Raw genomic sequence first — 13,951 nt, forward strand, 5'->3', positions numbered from 1 at the left:
AGGTGGTTTGGCACGGTATGTGCAAAGGCCCTGAGGTGGGGCCATAACTTGGGGTATGGAAAGCCAGCATGGGTGGAGTGCGGTCAGTAGGAGGGAGAGAGATGCCTGTGACCCAAATTGAAGGGGAACATATGTTCTTATGAATAGGTGGAGAGAAGAGAAAAAAAAACAAAAACAAAATAAAAATGGGGAAATAAGGTGAGAGGCTGAAGGCAGATGATCTACAGGAAGGTTATAGCAGAATTTTATTCTCTTTTTTTTATGTTTCCATTATTTCCAAATTCTCTACAGTAAACACATATTACTTGTAAGTAAAGGGGAGGAGGGAGAAATAATTATAAATACAAATCCCCTAAATCTCTGCCTTTTATTTATTTTTTTAATTTTTTCTAATGTGTATTCATTTTTGAAAGACAGAGAACGAGCAGGAGAGGGGCAGAGAGAGAGAGAGAGAGAGAGGGAGACACAGAATCCGAAGCAGGCTCCAGGCTGCGAGCTGTCAGCACAGAGCCCGATGCGGGGCTCGAACTCACCAACCGTGAGATCATGACCTGAGCCGAAGTTGGACACTTAACCCACTGAGCCACCCAGGCGCCCCTAAATCTCTGCCTTTCAAAAGTCTGGAAGGAAACGCACCAAGTTCGTGACCCAGATGAATTTTAATTCTCCCTCTGTGGAATTTGATCATTACTTGTGATGAGGATGAATCATGTCAGTGGGATGGAATCATCAAGGGAATTATTTAGGAATGAAGCCAGCTGTCCTTGAAGCCAGGGGCTGCTTGATGACTTGTGTCATGTATGATTCTTCAGGCAGGCGACGAGGGGCGGGGCGGGGAGATACTGAGGCTTCTGGAGGCGGGAATCGAACCTGATCCTGGAGCACAGAGCAGGCCCCTTCAGCATGAGCTCGACGTCGCGGGGAGCCGAGAAACGGCGGGTAAGGCGAGGAGAATGCCCGATTTCGCCCCGCCTCCCTTCCGTGCCTCCGTCCGCCAGGGGGCGCCGCTGGCTACTGTCCAGCTCCCAACTGCGCGGCCCAGCAGGCCAAACGGCCCTCTTTGCAACCCCGTTTCCCCATCCCTGAGATGGGCGCGGCATTAATTTTGGGTGATAGGTTTATTTAACCCCGGAGACACGTTCAGTGCCCCACGTTTCTAAGATATTTCGGAGAGGTCACGGACACCACCCTCCAACCAAAGTTTACCCAAGTACTAGGATCAGGCCATGGAGGGGAAACTGAGGCCCAGAAGGGGCTGTGCCTGGAAAGCAAGGGTCAGAGGCCCCCTTCCCCCTACAGGGAGTCTGGGGGATCCTCAGAAACAGGAGGTGTAGAGATTTGCCGTTGGGGGAGGGGGCGGATTCTGTGCTTTGTTGCTGTTCTGTAAGAGGGAGAAAAGGCGGGTGGCAGGGGTCCTGGGGCTAGGGAGAACAGAACCCACAGACCCGAGGACAGAAACTACAGCCACTTAAAGCAACAACCAGCGAGTGCACAGGCGGTCATAAGCTAAGTCAGTCTTCAGAGTTCCCGGCACAGAGCCCTCTTTCCTGCTCCGTGTTGGTCCCGACCGGAGCTCCTGAGCCAGAATCGGGTCTGGGACAAAGCTTTGGTGCTGAAAATTCTCCCGTTCGAGTTTCCAGTCTCTTGCGTGGAGCCGCCTGGCAGATGAAGGCGAGGCGCCTGAGGTGGGGGTGCATCGCCTGGGGGCTGCCTCCCCACCCCCTCGTGCAGGGCTACCCTAGAAGCACGCAGCGGGCCCGGGCCCGGCACACAGCAGGTGCCCAATAAACATGTGATAAAGGGTGAACGAACCAAGTGATGGATGTCCCTCAAGAGTGGCCGCTGGAGAAGGTGGACAAGGGAGGGGCCTGGCAAGACACCCTCTTTCCACACCGGGGGGTGGAAGCCCAGGAGGGAGAGATCCCAAGGGTGCTGGGAGAGGCTGCCTCCAGCCCAGCCCCTTGGAGAGCTCTCTCAGCAAATCCAGGTTCAGACTGGCCCCCAGCCAGCTGCCTTCGCTTTGACCGTGAGGCCTGCCTAGAACTAAAAGCTTGGTCTTCTCCCTCAGTGGTAGGGGTGGTGGGGACGGGGGACAGAGGCAAGGCAGGGGCCACCTCGGACCTCTTCCTGGGAGGCCCACCCACCCAATCAGGAGCCATTAGGTCCCGAAGGGCTCCGCCATCACACTGGCCTCCGGTTGTCCAGGGGTAGGGCCCCAGGGTCTGGGCCGGCCTCAGGGACCAGCAGCTCAGTGTCAGGTGACTCCGACACCTCCGTGTCCAATGTTGGTCCCTCCTCCTCCTCCTCCTCCTCTTCTGCCTCCTCCAGAGTCAGCTCAAACTGGAACCTGTCGGGGCCACCCTGCTCGGGGCGGGTGAGACCCACAGGACTGCGGGGGATCTTGCTCTGGTACCACTCGCGGTTGTCCTCCAGTGTATCCAACAGGTCCTGTGCGTCTGGGTGCACGAGATCAGCCCACGTCTCCCACAGTGGGTGTGCAATGTAATCAATGAAACCCACCTGTGGGTTGATACAGGGCAGGGAGGTGGGGAAGGTAGCTGTGGCGTGAGTCACCGTGGAACCTAGACCTGGTCCGGCCTCCAGGCCTCTGCCCTGCTTGTTCCCTCTGTCTGGAATGCCAGCTCCCAACTCCTACTCATCCTTCAAAACCCTCTTCAAACAGCCCCTCCTCTGGGAAACCGCTCCTGCCCCTTCTGGTCTCCCTCAACCCCTAAGTCTTTCTCCCTACCTCATCCCTGTCACCTCCCCTCAGGGCCGGATGTATGTGGCCCCCAGACTGGGAGCCCCTCCAGGTTCCCCCCGCCTCCACGGCACCCAAACAGGTATTTCCAAACTCCTCCCGTACGGATCCCTCCCCCCCTGCAACGGATCCCTCTCCCCGCAGTCCAGAGGGAATGCCTCCCGGGACTGACTCCACAGAGCCCAGGGCAGACCTCACCCTTAGGCCACTTCCCCTCCCTGGCCAGCTGTGGTCAAGCCAGGACTCCCGGGGTCGGCTCACCCAGCGTTTCCCTCCCCTGTCCCCGGTGCCTGCTGGTGGCTCAGCCCAGGGGCCCTCACACCTGGGACTTCTCCACCGAGGCGGTGTGCTTGTCACACATGGGGCTGATATCCAGGCCTGATTCACGCTCCCGGTCGCCCTGCTGGAAGAACTCGGCCATGATGCGGTCGGTCCACCGGCGGTACAGCTCCAGCGGCTTGGTGGGGTTGCTGAGGTCAGCACAGTGTACCAGGTTCTGCAAGACCTGGGGAGACCAAGGCTCGGGAGGGCTCGGGCCGGGCCACTCTCAGGCCTGGTAGCCTCCGCAAGAGGCTGGCGCCACGAACACCCCCATCTTACGGGTGGGGAAACTGAGGCCCGGGTGGGAAAGAAGGGCCAAGGCATCGGCGTGTGGCTCTGGGTGCCTCCGTTTCTTCAAGCTGGCTGCACAGCTGGTGCTTCGTAAGCAAAGCTAGGTGAGAGCCGTGGAGACCGAGGCTCCAGGGCCCATCTGGACACACACCTGGATGCGGTCAGAATAGTTGTCCAACAGCAGGACTCCAAGGCTTGTCACCTTCTTGGTCTCCACCATGGTCTTGAGGTCGGCCAGGAGGTTCATGTGTTTGGACATGTCCGTGGCCAGCACCTGGGAGCAGACAAGATGACGAGGATGAGGACTGCGCCCGCCCCACCTTCCAGACCCCACGCCCACTCCGTTCCTTAGCCCTCTGAGCCTCAGGACCCTCATCTGTGAAATGGGGGGATGTCACAAGATTCACTGCAAACCCAGTTCACCCGAGGAGCTGAGTCAACGGTCCCTTCTCCAAGGTTGCTGGGTTCGTGAGGGTACATCCCACCCATGGGACAGGGCACAGGGAGAGAAATTAAACCGGGGGCTGGCGTGCCCGAGGGCAGTGGTGAAGCCCAGCAGAGGGCATAGCCTGTGCAAAGGCCCTGGTGCTGGGTGAGCTGAGGAACACAGAGGAGGCAGTTGCGATGGCAGCTGAGGGGAGCAATGAGTCTCAGGGAGGAGTGGGGGATTTATTCAGAGGGCCACGGGAGCCACAGGTGGATCTGAAACCAGCAAGGACCTGCCTTTGGTGCTCCCCAACCCCCCTGTGGCCACCGTGCGGCCAGAAGGGCTGTTTTCAGACATTTGGAGGGAAGTTCAGCTCAGAGTTTCAACTTAACTGAAAAAAATAATAATAATCAGTTTCACTGGACCCGAGCACAGCCAGCCCAGGAGTGATCCACACGCAGTGCGTGGGCTCCTCTGAGAATCAAAGAAAAATCTCAAAAGTTCTCCCCAAACCTCCCACCTGCCCGAAATGATGTTCCTACCGGGGGTACCTATTGCCCAAGGCCCCAAGTCAAGACCACCTCACCAAACTTTTCATTCTTGGTTTCCTCTGAGCTGTTCCCTCTGCTAGAAACACTCCTCCCTACCCCATGGCCGCCACACCCTGCGAGTCCTGCCAATTTCAGTGTTCCCTCCCGGGGAAGCCCTCCCCAACCTTGAGTACTCCCCTGCCTCCCCCCATCACGGGTCTATCTCTGGGTTCTCTCATCGTGGCTCTGCCTGTGGGTCCCTCTCCCTCACAGGCCATTGAGTCTCCTAAAGTCTCCTCCACAGGCCACTGAGTCTCCTACTGGTCATTGGCACAGGGCAAGCACACAAGAGGTGTCCAATAAACGCTTGTTAAATTAATGAAAGAGGGGCGCTTGGCTGGTTCAGTCTGCAGAGCATGCGACTCTTGATCTCAGGAACGTGAGTTCAAACCCCACGTTGGGCGTGGAGGCTACTTAATTAAAATAATAATAATAATAATAAGTAAAATAATTAACGAATGAGACACCAAGACCCCAAAGCCTACTGTTGTCTTTTGATCTGAAAAATACCAAATGGACAGACTTATGGCTCAGAACAAAGTTGCACCTGGAACCCCAGAAACTCAGTTTATGAAACTCTGCCAGGATTTCATTCCCCCAACCAAGGGTCTGGTGACCCTCACCCAGGGCTTGGATGGTCGCTGCCCCATTTTACAGAGGAGGAAGCTCAGGTTCAGAGCGGAGACATGTCCAGGTCCAACCGAACCCCCAGCCAGGCCAAGATCACCCCCATCCCGTTCATAGCCGTGTCCTCACCATGTCGATGACCATCCTGCGCAGACTCAGCCGCTGCTTGGCACTGAGGTTCTGGAAGATGTCACAGTTCTCTGCCTGCAGCAGCTTGAAGCCCACGGCCAGGTGGTGGTTCTCCAGCACGGAGGCATCGTTGTACATGAGCGCAAGCTCTGAGTCTGTGGGGGAGGCAGAGAGCCTCAAGACCTGTCCGCCCACCACCTCCACCCAAAGGAGTTGGTAGGCAAACTCCTACTCGCGCACGAAGGCCCCAACTCTGATGCCCTCCATTCCGCGAAGCCTTCTAGAATTCTGTCTTTCCCCCTAGCCCTGCCCTGACTGCAGGTCCGGGGGCATCGGCGTTCAGATCTCCCTCCTCGAGACCGGGGACCCCTTGAGGCGTCGGCGTGGCAGGAGGCAGTGCGCACTGAGTGCCTGTTGAATGAACAACTGAGTCACCGTCTTACTGGATTCTGGGGTGGTTAAGAAGGCTCCACTCTCATCCCAGGCTCTCCAAGGATGTATACAAGAGGCACCCAGTAATTATCTGAGTTTTTCCGACGTCTCAAAGGACCCCGAACTTTCAAACCTTTGTGGCCCCGGATCAGCTCTGCCACGTTTGTTATTGTCTCACGTATTGAGCACCTACTGTGTACCTGGAACTGCTCTGAGCACCAAAGGGAAGGACTGTCCCAGCCATTTCACAAACGGGGAAACTAGGCTCAGAGCAGGAATGGGTGGGTCTGGGGTCAGGTGATTGACAGGTGGGGCCCCACCCCCGACTCACTGGTGTTAACGAGAAACTGGTTGGAGACCCCAGGGTGGTCCACGTCGTGGATGGCGCTTGCGAAGATAGCAGCCAGGACTTCCAGGTCTGTGAAAACGGCCTGGGCAGGCAGGAGGCGTGAGAAGTAGGGGGTGGGCTCCCTGCACCCTGCACCCACCCTGGCTGCCTCTAGACTTAGGGTAGTACCTCAAGGGCAGGTGTGGCCAGCAGCACGTGCGTGGACTGAGCCACGTCGGCGGCGTGTAGGCTGTTGTGGTAGGCCACATCGGCATGGTAGTGACTTTCCAACGTCAGAAGGTAGGTGACGAGTGTGTCTGCTGGGATCTGAAATGTCTTGAGCAGGTCTCGTTCCTGGTCCATCACAGGCCTCCAGTCAAGGCCTTGGCCTCTGGGGCAGCAGCATACACCGTTCCTATGCCTTCTCTCCTTCTGAGCTCCTATCCGTCCCTCAAATGCCCCCTCTTCCAGGACGCCCTCCCTGCTCTCCCTCCGAACTCCCTTGGTCTCTGTCCTGCCCCTCTGGTCTATCCCTGACCTCACAGGCCTGGGGCTCTCTTCGTCCAGTCCTTCCCTCCAACCCTGAGTCTCTTCAGGGCCAGGCTCCGGGCTGAGGCTTGTTGCCAATGCATGTTTCCACCTAGTGAACTCCTATTCGTCCTTCAATACGCAGCTCGCATTATGCCATTCGGGGGGATCAGGGAGGACTTGAAGAATGAGTGTCCCCCGAGGCCTTGGGGTAGGAAGATGTGAAGGAAAGAAGCCCCAGTAGCGTTGGAAGCCAAGGGCGGGGAGGTACCTGAAAGATGTTGAACATGATGGTTGTAAGGGGCCGGTTCCCACTTAGCTCTGCCACCTTGAACACGTCGAGCCCCCATTTGTTGGTATCTTCCAGTTCCTAAAATGCGAAGAACTGAAGCTTAACTCCAGCCCAGCTTGCTCCGACTCTGGACCCTTGACATCCCCCACCGGGCCTCAGGTCCTATGCTGAGCCCCACCTGCCCAATCTACAGGTGGGCAAACTGAGGCCCAAGGTAGGGCATCCACACAGAGCCAGGACTCAACGGCAAGTCTCGGTATTCCAGTTGGGGACCCACCTTGGCCAGCTGCCCCTCCTGGTCAGTCTGGACCCCAAAGCGTGGGACGGTGGCTGCAGAGAGGCCGGCACTGTGGGGGAGCCCACGCAGCCCGCTGATCTGAGACATGGGCCTTGGGGTCTCCGTGGGGGTCACCCTGGGCAACTCCATCTCAGTCTGCTGGTCTGTAGATGGAGCAGGGCGGGGCTCAGGGAAACTGATTCACCTGCTGGGGTCATCCTGCCTCGCCTCAGGTCACGGACCTTGCCAAACCTCAGGATCAACCTATTTCTTTTTCATCTGGATCAAAGTGAGCTTGGAGTAAAGTCCCTATCGGGCCCGTAGCTACCCTTCTCCGTTCATGGCTGATCTCAGTGACCTCTTCTGTTTGATATTGCCCGTCGGCAACCAGGGCTCAGCATTTTCCCCCAAAAAGCCAAATGTGCTTTCCATCTCCCAAGGTGGAGACCCAGCTGTCTCGTTCACTCCCTGTCTCCCTTGGAAAACTTCTACTCGTGCTTCAAAACCCTAGCTTTAATATGCCCCTCCACCTAACAGTTCCTTCTGTTCCTCTCTCTGGAACAGCTCTGACCCATGGGGTTGGAAGTGCCCATGTCCAGCTCTGTCTCCCCAGGAGGCCTGTAAGAGAAGTCTTTTCTTTTTCTTGGTTCTTCCTACCTCTATTGTGTTGCTCAAGCAGTGACCCACCACAGCTCACCCAGGAAGGTTCGGGAGATGTACTCGGACACCTGGTTCCCAGAGCGGCTGGTTTCAGACAGGTGAGTTAATTCCCGGTTCAGCATCCGCTTGAACTGCAGGGGAAGGTGAGGACAGTGATGATGGGGGCACCGTGGCCAGAGGCAAACGATCTGGGCTATCTGGCCCTCCTCACCTTGTTGGAGGCCATCTCCCCCACTGAGTGCCGCGTCTGCAGTGTCTCCAGCTGATCCAGACACCAGTCCAGCTCGTCCAGTGTCTCCAGAGCCAGCTTCTGCCCAGTGTCCTCTGGGGGCCAAGCTGGTCAGGAGGCCTGCCTCACCCTCCCCCCTCCCGGCCTTGGGGACCCCGCATCCCTCATGCCACCTTCTGTTGCATCTGGGCCCCAGAGCCCTTCCCAATAAGGCCACTCAGGACCTCAGGATCTGAGTGGTAGACATGTCCCCAAGTAGCTGTGTGACCACGGATGGGCAGGTCTCTGCCCCTCCCTGGGCCTCAGCCTCCCCATCTGTAATATGGGTATGGCAGACCCCACCCCCAAAGGTGTTCTGGAGATTACAATTAGCAAGTCCCTAAGGACTCATGGGCTGAGTAGGTCGCCATGGAGAGGAAGTTCACAGCCGTCCAGCTGTGGGAGGAAGGGGAAGGGGCAGGCACATTACCTGTAAGTGGAGGGGGCTGACTGCCAAATAGGGGGTTTTCGACCGATGCCTGCCTGCGTTACGGATGGCCTCCCTCACTCATGGGCCCCGCCCCCAAGTCCTCCAGGCCCCGCCCCCACCCACCCCTTGCCCCGCCTCGCCCCGTCCCTCAGGTCGCTGGCCACCTTATTTCGGGTCAGGCCCCACCGCAGCTTTGCCCACCTGTCTTCAGGCCCCGCCCCTCTAGGCCTCGTCCCGCCCCCTCCTGCCCTTCCCTCCCGCAGGCCCCGCCCCGATGCCTGCCCGAGTCGTCCCGGTCTCTTTCTCGGCCTGACCTCGCCTCCTCCCCGCCCTCTGCGTACGTGGCTGCCCCGCGTCCTTGCAGGTGGGCTAGGGCTGCGACGTTGCTCCGAACCGTTCTCAGACTTGCTAGGACCTGTCGGAAGGGGCGCGATCAGCGCTGGAAAGCGGGGGTCGGTTCTCCCCGCTTGGCCCAGGGGAGGAGGGGCAAATGGTGGGCACCCACCTGGGCAAAAGGCGTCACGATCATGTCTTCTCCGTGTCTGCGGGGGGGAGACGGGACATCAGGAAGGGCGGCCAAGAGAAGCCCTCACGCTGGTTCCCATCTTCCAGCTTTTTATACATATATATGTATATATATATATATTTTTTTAATGTTTATTTATTTTGGAGAGAGAGAGAGAGAGAGCGAACATTGGAGGGGTAGAGAGAGAGAGAAGGAGACAGAGGATCCAAAGCAGGCTCTGCGCTGACAGCGAGCCTGATGTGGGGTCTGAACTCACCGCTGGGAAATCATGACCTGTGCTGAAGTCCCGATGCTTAACCGACTGAGCCACCCGGGCCCCCCACACCCACCGCCTTCTTCCAGCTTTTACCCAGACTATGCCCTCTACTGAGTGTGACCTCCCCACATGACTCCACCTTTGGTCCCTATGCTCCCCTCACCTGACTAGTCTGAAAGCCACCAGAGTTCCTCTGACCAAGCCCCATCTCACAACTAGTGAACCATGGGCAGCAGAGGTCTTAAGACAGGCAAGGCGGAAATTACCGTGTTTTTCTTTTTTCTTTTTTTTTTTTTTTGAATTTTATTTTTAAAAATTTTTTTCAATATATGAAATTTATTGTCAAATTGGTTTCCATACACCGTGTTTTTCTTTTCATTGTGGCTACCACGAAGCTCAAATCAAGGTGTTTGTTCGGTTGCTGTCATTGAACATCTCCGGATCGCCACCGAACTCCAGGCTAAAGTCAAGCACAGAGCCTTACTGGGTATCATTCTCAGCATGCTCGACTGAATAAGGGAGCTGTCTGGAAAACACCTGCTTAAACGTCAAAGCCCAGCTCAAGTGACCACTTGAAGGAGGTTTGCTGAATGGAGACATTAAGGAAGGAGGGACGAACAAGGAGGTGTCATCCCATCAGTCTTGGACTCACAGATCACTAGCCACAGAGGAGTTCCGAGACATGGCCTTGGGTGAGAGGTCGTAGTCGCTGTCGGAGCGGTACAGGAAGGACTCTCGCCTCTGGCCGTGCTGAGCAGGCGCCTGGATGACCCGGCCAAGGCCAGGCCCGGCCTGAGGGTCCAGGGTGCTTCTCCCGCATGACAGTCCATTTTCCAGATCAAAGCTGAAGGCAGATTAGGCATGGTCAGTGCCGAGGGTCCTGGCACGTGGAGGCCTGGCTGTGGCCCACACCCGCTGTCACATCCTCCCCGGGGGGCCTCGGTGGGTTGGGCAGAATAGCCTCCGGCTTGTCTACCTCCCCACAGGCACACCCCTACTCAGGGACCGCGTGCCTCTCATTCCTCTGCCTCCACATCTGTACCCCGGAGCCTTTCCCACTGGGAGCAACCTGGTCTCTGGGACATGGGTTTCGGATCTGTCCCCAAGTGACTGTGTGACCATGGGTAGGTTTCAGCCTTTCTCTGGACATCAGCCACTTGGTCTCTAACGTGGGCTTGGTATACTCCTTCCCCGAGGAGGCTTTTAGGGAGTTACAACAGAGGACCTGACGAGGGGCAACTGTGTAAATTAAGGTCGAGGTCCCATGGTAAGTTCACGGGGACTGGAAATGACTTCCTGGGTTTTCCTTTCTGGAGACCAGGGTCCTGCCTAGATCTGACACGCTCCAAGGCTCCCCCAGCCAGCTTAGGAGATGCTCCCATCACCTGTCCCCACCCCCAGCTCCCAGGCCCCAGCCCATTCCTTATGGCCCGGCCCCAATCTCCACGACCACGCCCCCAGCTCACTTGGCCTTGTCCTCAGTTTCCCCACTCGCCTGCTTCGTTTTAGGTCCAAACGCTCTGCCTGTTCTTTTCCACCTCCGGGCCTTTGCACAGGCTGTGCCCTCTGCCCGGAGCACCAACGTCCCTCCCTCGGGTGCCCCTTGTTTCGGATAATCCCCAATACCCCCTCCCAGCTGTCAGCCCTTGTGTCTCCATCATGCCACACTCTGACTGGGTAAGGGGAATCTACACCCCTACCCCTTGGGATTAGAGATCAGAGAAAAAGTGGGAGGGGCCCGGGGAAACAGAAGTGTGGGAGAGGAGTTAGGACAGTGAGCAGTTAGCAACCAGGGAGAGGAGGGGCCATCTGTGTGTGGGTCATGGGCTTTTGAGAAGGGGATAGGCAGGAGAAGCGAAGACAGGAAGACACCGGAGACCGCCCCAAACATGGGGCCCCTGGCTAAGGGCCGGTGTCCGCTTCGTCCCCTGCGAAGGGACCCCATCCCAGACCACCGGCCAGGATCAGCACCAGCCTGAAGATTCTGAGCAGGGGATTCGGCTCAGACCGTGGTGGGGGTGGGGGATTCGACAGGATTCTGTCCAGTTCGGCCGGATTCGGTCTGGGTCGGTCAAATACAGCCAGGTTTGACCTGAGTTTGGTCTGATCACACAGGTTTGGGCCTGGTCCAGATAGGTTCGGTCGGGTGAATTCGGTAAGATTCGGATACGTCCGACCGCGCTCGGGAAGGTTCGGCTACATTCGGTCATGCTCGCCTAAATCCGGCAGCGCCAGGTTTCCGAGCAAGTCCGGGTGGCCCTCGACCCGAGTCGGGCGTATTCGGCTTCGTCCGGCCTCACTCGGGTGAGTTCGGGCATTTTCGGCTATGTCGGCAGCTCTCGGCCTTTTCGAGTTCGCCGCCTCCCTGAGAATCCCCAGGCTGCTGGGACCTCCGAGCTCCCGCTTCGTGACGTCACCCCTAGGGGCGGGGCTTCTTAACCCTGCCCTGCCCAGGCCGGGGCTTGGCGGCGGGCAGCGAAACACTCTGGAGGGCTAGCGGCCCTCGGAGGGGGGAGTCCTGCCCTCGGAGGGGGGAGTCCTGGGGGTGGTGCACCTCTACCCCTTCCTTGCCTCTCCTCAAATGTTCTGGAAGAGCAAATCTATGGATCAAGAGGGAAACTGAGGCCAGGAGAGGCAACAGGGTGCTGGATTCGCATCCAAGTAATAGGTGCAGAGGGTTAAGGGCTGGGCCGGGATTTTCGCGCCGCGAGAAAAGCTGTTTTTCTTTCTGCTCTAAACTTAGCCCGGAGCGGCGGGGTCACACCGTGATTCCATGACGCGGGCGGCGCGGAGCGAGGTCGCCTGGACTATGAGAATCGCGCGTCTTAGGTAAACTGAGGCAAGAGGGCCTCGGAGGAACCCACCCTCCGCTAGTCTCACCTTCTGGGACTGGTGGCTCTCCCTCAACGCCTTTGAGCTCTCTCCGGGGAGGACCTCTCTCCCTCCGCAGGGACCCCTCTTCGCGGGCGTCTGGTGCCCTGGGGACGCTCTCCGGGATCTGGGACACCCCTCCAACCCCTCCGGGGCTGAAATGGAGCCATCAAGGACCACGGTCACGACTCCCTCCACCCTGCCAGCTGTCGCTGGCCGTGTGACCTTGGTGAAGGGACCTCCAGTCCCTGAGCCGCCAGGTGCCAAATTATCAAGTGAGTCCTAACGCGGCACGAATCCAGCGCAAGGCGCCAAACGCGGTCCGCGCCCACAAGCCCCACCTCCCGCCCCAGCCTCGCCCCCGAGCCCCACGAGGTCACAGCTTCCTGAAGGGGTCGGGGTTCGAACCCGGAACAGTGGGTCGAGTCTTTGTAGGACGCGTGTGGGGCTGCGCGGAGCCAGCGCTCAGCGAGGGCAGGTCCGCTTTCACCGTGGGACACACAACTCGCCCGCTTACGCTGCGAACGCCCTGTTTCGAAGGCCCCGTCAAATCGGGTCTTCATCTGTAGACACCGAAGGCTTAGTGTGAGCACCCCCCCCACCCTCCCCGGGGGCCATCTAGTCGCTGGCTCCGGTACCCGACTGGGGAGCGAGACCAAGGGGAGGAGTCATTTCCTCCTCCCCTCACCGCCAGGGCGTTCAGCCCGCCTGCCCCGGCCGACGAGGGTCAGGAGGAGACGTGAGCCTCAGCCCGTCCGGCTCGGGGCTGCACATCTGGAAAGGGACAGACGCTGGTCCCCAGGGCATGTGGACAGGCAGCGGGTGGAGGGAGACAGAAATGGAGAAAGAGTCTCCAAGTACGAGAGACCGAGAGCGGGCAGAGGGAGAGAGATCCCGAGAAAGAGAGGGAGGGGCAGAGCATCCCTACCCGGATTCCCCACCCGGCTCCAGCTGTCCCTGACTCTGCCCTTCCCACCTCCAGCCTGGCGGTTCTGGCGACCCCCGCCAGGCCCTCCTTCTCGCCTCACCACAGCGGATGGGCCACAGTGAAGCGCCGCTGCAGGCGGATACTCTGGTTCACCAGGAGCTTCCGGAAGAGCCCGGGGGAGCCGCGAGGGGAGCCCCGGGGAGAGCCGGGCCCGGGGGCCGGGGCGGGCGCGGGGGGTCCCTGCATCGCCAAGACCGCATGGAGGCTGCACCCAGCGCGGGCTGCGCGGGACCTTTTCTGGACAGCCGCGGGGGCGGGGCCCGGCGGGGAGGGGGCAGAGGGCGCACTTGGCCCCGCCTCGCCGCGGGACCTCTCCTGGATGCCCCCACCGGGACCAATGGGGGAAACTGAGGCACTGAGCTGGACGCGACTCTCTGCTCCCTCCCTTTGGGGGTGGCCCCGTGGGTCCCAGAACCCGGATCTTACGCCACTTCTCTCTGCCTAAATGTCCCTAATTAGAGCAGCTTCTGGGGTTGATAACTTGGCTGAGAAGAGTGAAATGCGGAAGTCAGTAAGGGAAGCGTCCCCCTTTGTGAGAGGGTCACAGAGGCACGGAGTTTACCGAGGGGCTGCCCGCGTCTCACACAGGGCTTCCAGTGCCCCTCTGCCCATTTCCCATATGGAGACAATGAGGCCTGGAGCCACTCGGCGCTGCCCAGAAACTACAGACCCTTAACCCTTTGCCAGGTGGAGAAACTGAGGCTTGGAGGGAGGTAGTAACAGGCACAAGGCTTTGCTGCAGGGCAGAGGGGTTCAAACCCAGCCTCCCCTCTCTGAGTCCCCCTCCACTAGGCCCCGCATGACCCCCACCCACTCTGACATTCCCCAGGCCCCGTCTCTGGATCCTTTCCTCTCTTTTGCTGTTCCTACTAGACAAACATCCGCACTCCACTCTCGCCAGGTCTTCCGTCTGTGAAGCATCAACTGCCTTTCCTCTGCCCCAGGAGGG

The 13,951-nt window shown here is 58.7% G+C and overlaps 1 protein-coding gene across 2 annotated transcripts; it reads right to left on the reverse strand.

The window, feature by feature from the left end:
- Nucleotides 1-640: 640 nt before the first annotated feature.
- Nucleotides 641-13,203, reverse strand: PDE4C (phosphodiesterase 4C). 2 transcript variants are annotated; one of them, XM_047096779.1, is made up of 15 exons: nt 13,043-13,203; nt 9,796-9,987; nt 8,867-8,903; nt 8,676-8,776; nt 8,362-8,414; nt 7,875-7,987; nt 7,701-7,794; nt 7,004-7,167; nt 6,706-6,804; nt 6,096-6,260; nt 5,910-6,009; nt 5,147-5,301; nt 3,525-3,647; nt 3,084-3,266; nt 641-2,520 (listed from the first exon to the last, which is right to left on the reverse strand). In XM_047096779.1, exons 1-15 carry the CDS (start codon nt 13,186-13,188, stop codon nt 2,182-2,184), a joined length of 2,064 nt encoding a protein of 687 aa, XP_046952735.1. In that variant the 5' UTR covers nt 13,189-13,203; the 3' UTR covers nt 641-2,181. The 2 variants fall into 2 exon arrangements, with proteins under 2 accessions (XP_046952735.1, XP_046952734.1); XM_047096778.1 differs by having other exon boundaries at nt 8,703-8,776; nt 13,043-13,188.
- Nucleotides 13,204-13,951: the final 748 nt, after the last annotated feature.

The sequence above is a fragment of the Lynx rufus genome, unplaced genomic scaffold (assembly GCF_022079265.1).
Source record: "Lynx rufus isolate CCGP_SWC_20201006 ecotype Redwood Valley unplaced genomic scaffold, mLynRuf1.p SCAF_4, whole genome shotgun sequence".
Lineage (NCBI taxonomy): Eukaryota > Metazoa > Chordata > Mammalia > Carnivora > Felidae > Lynx > Lynx rufus.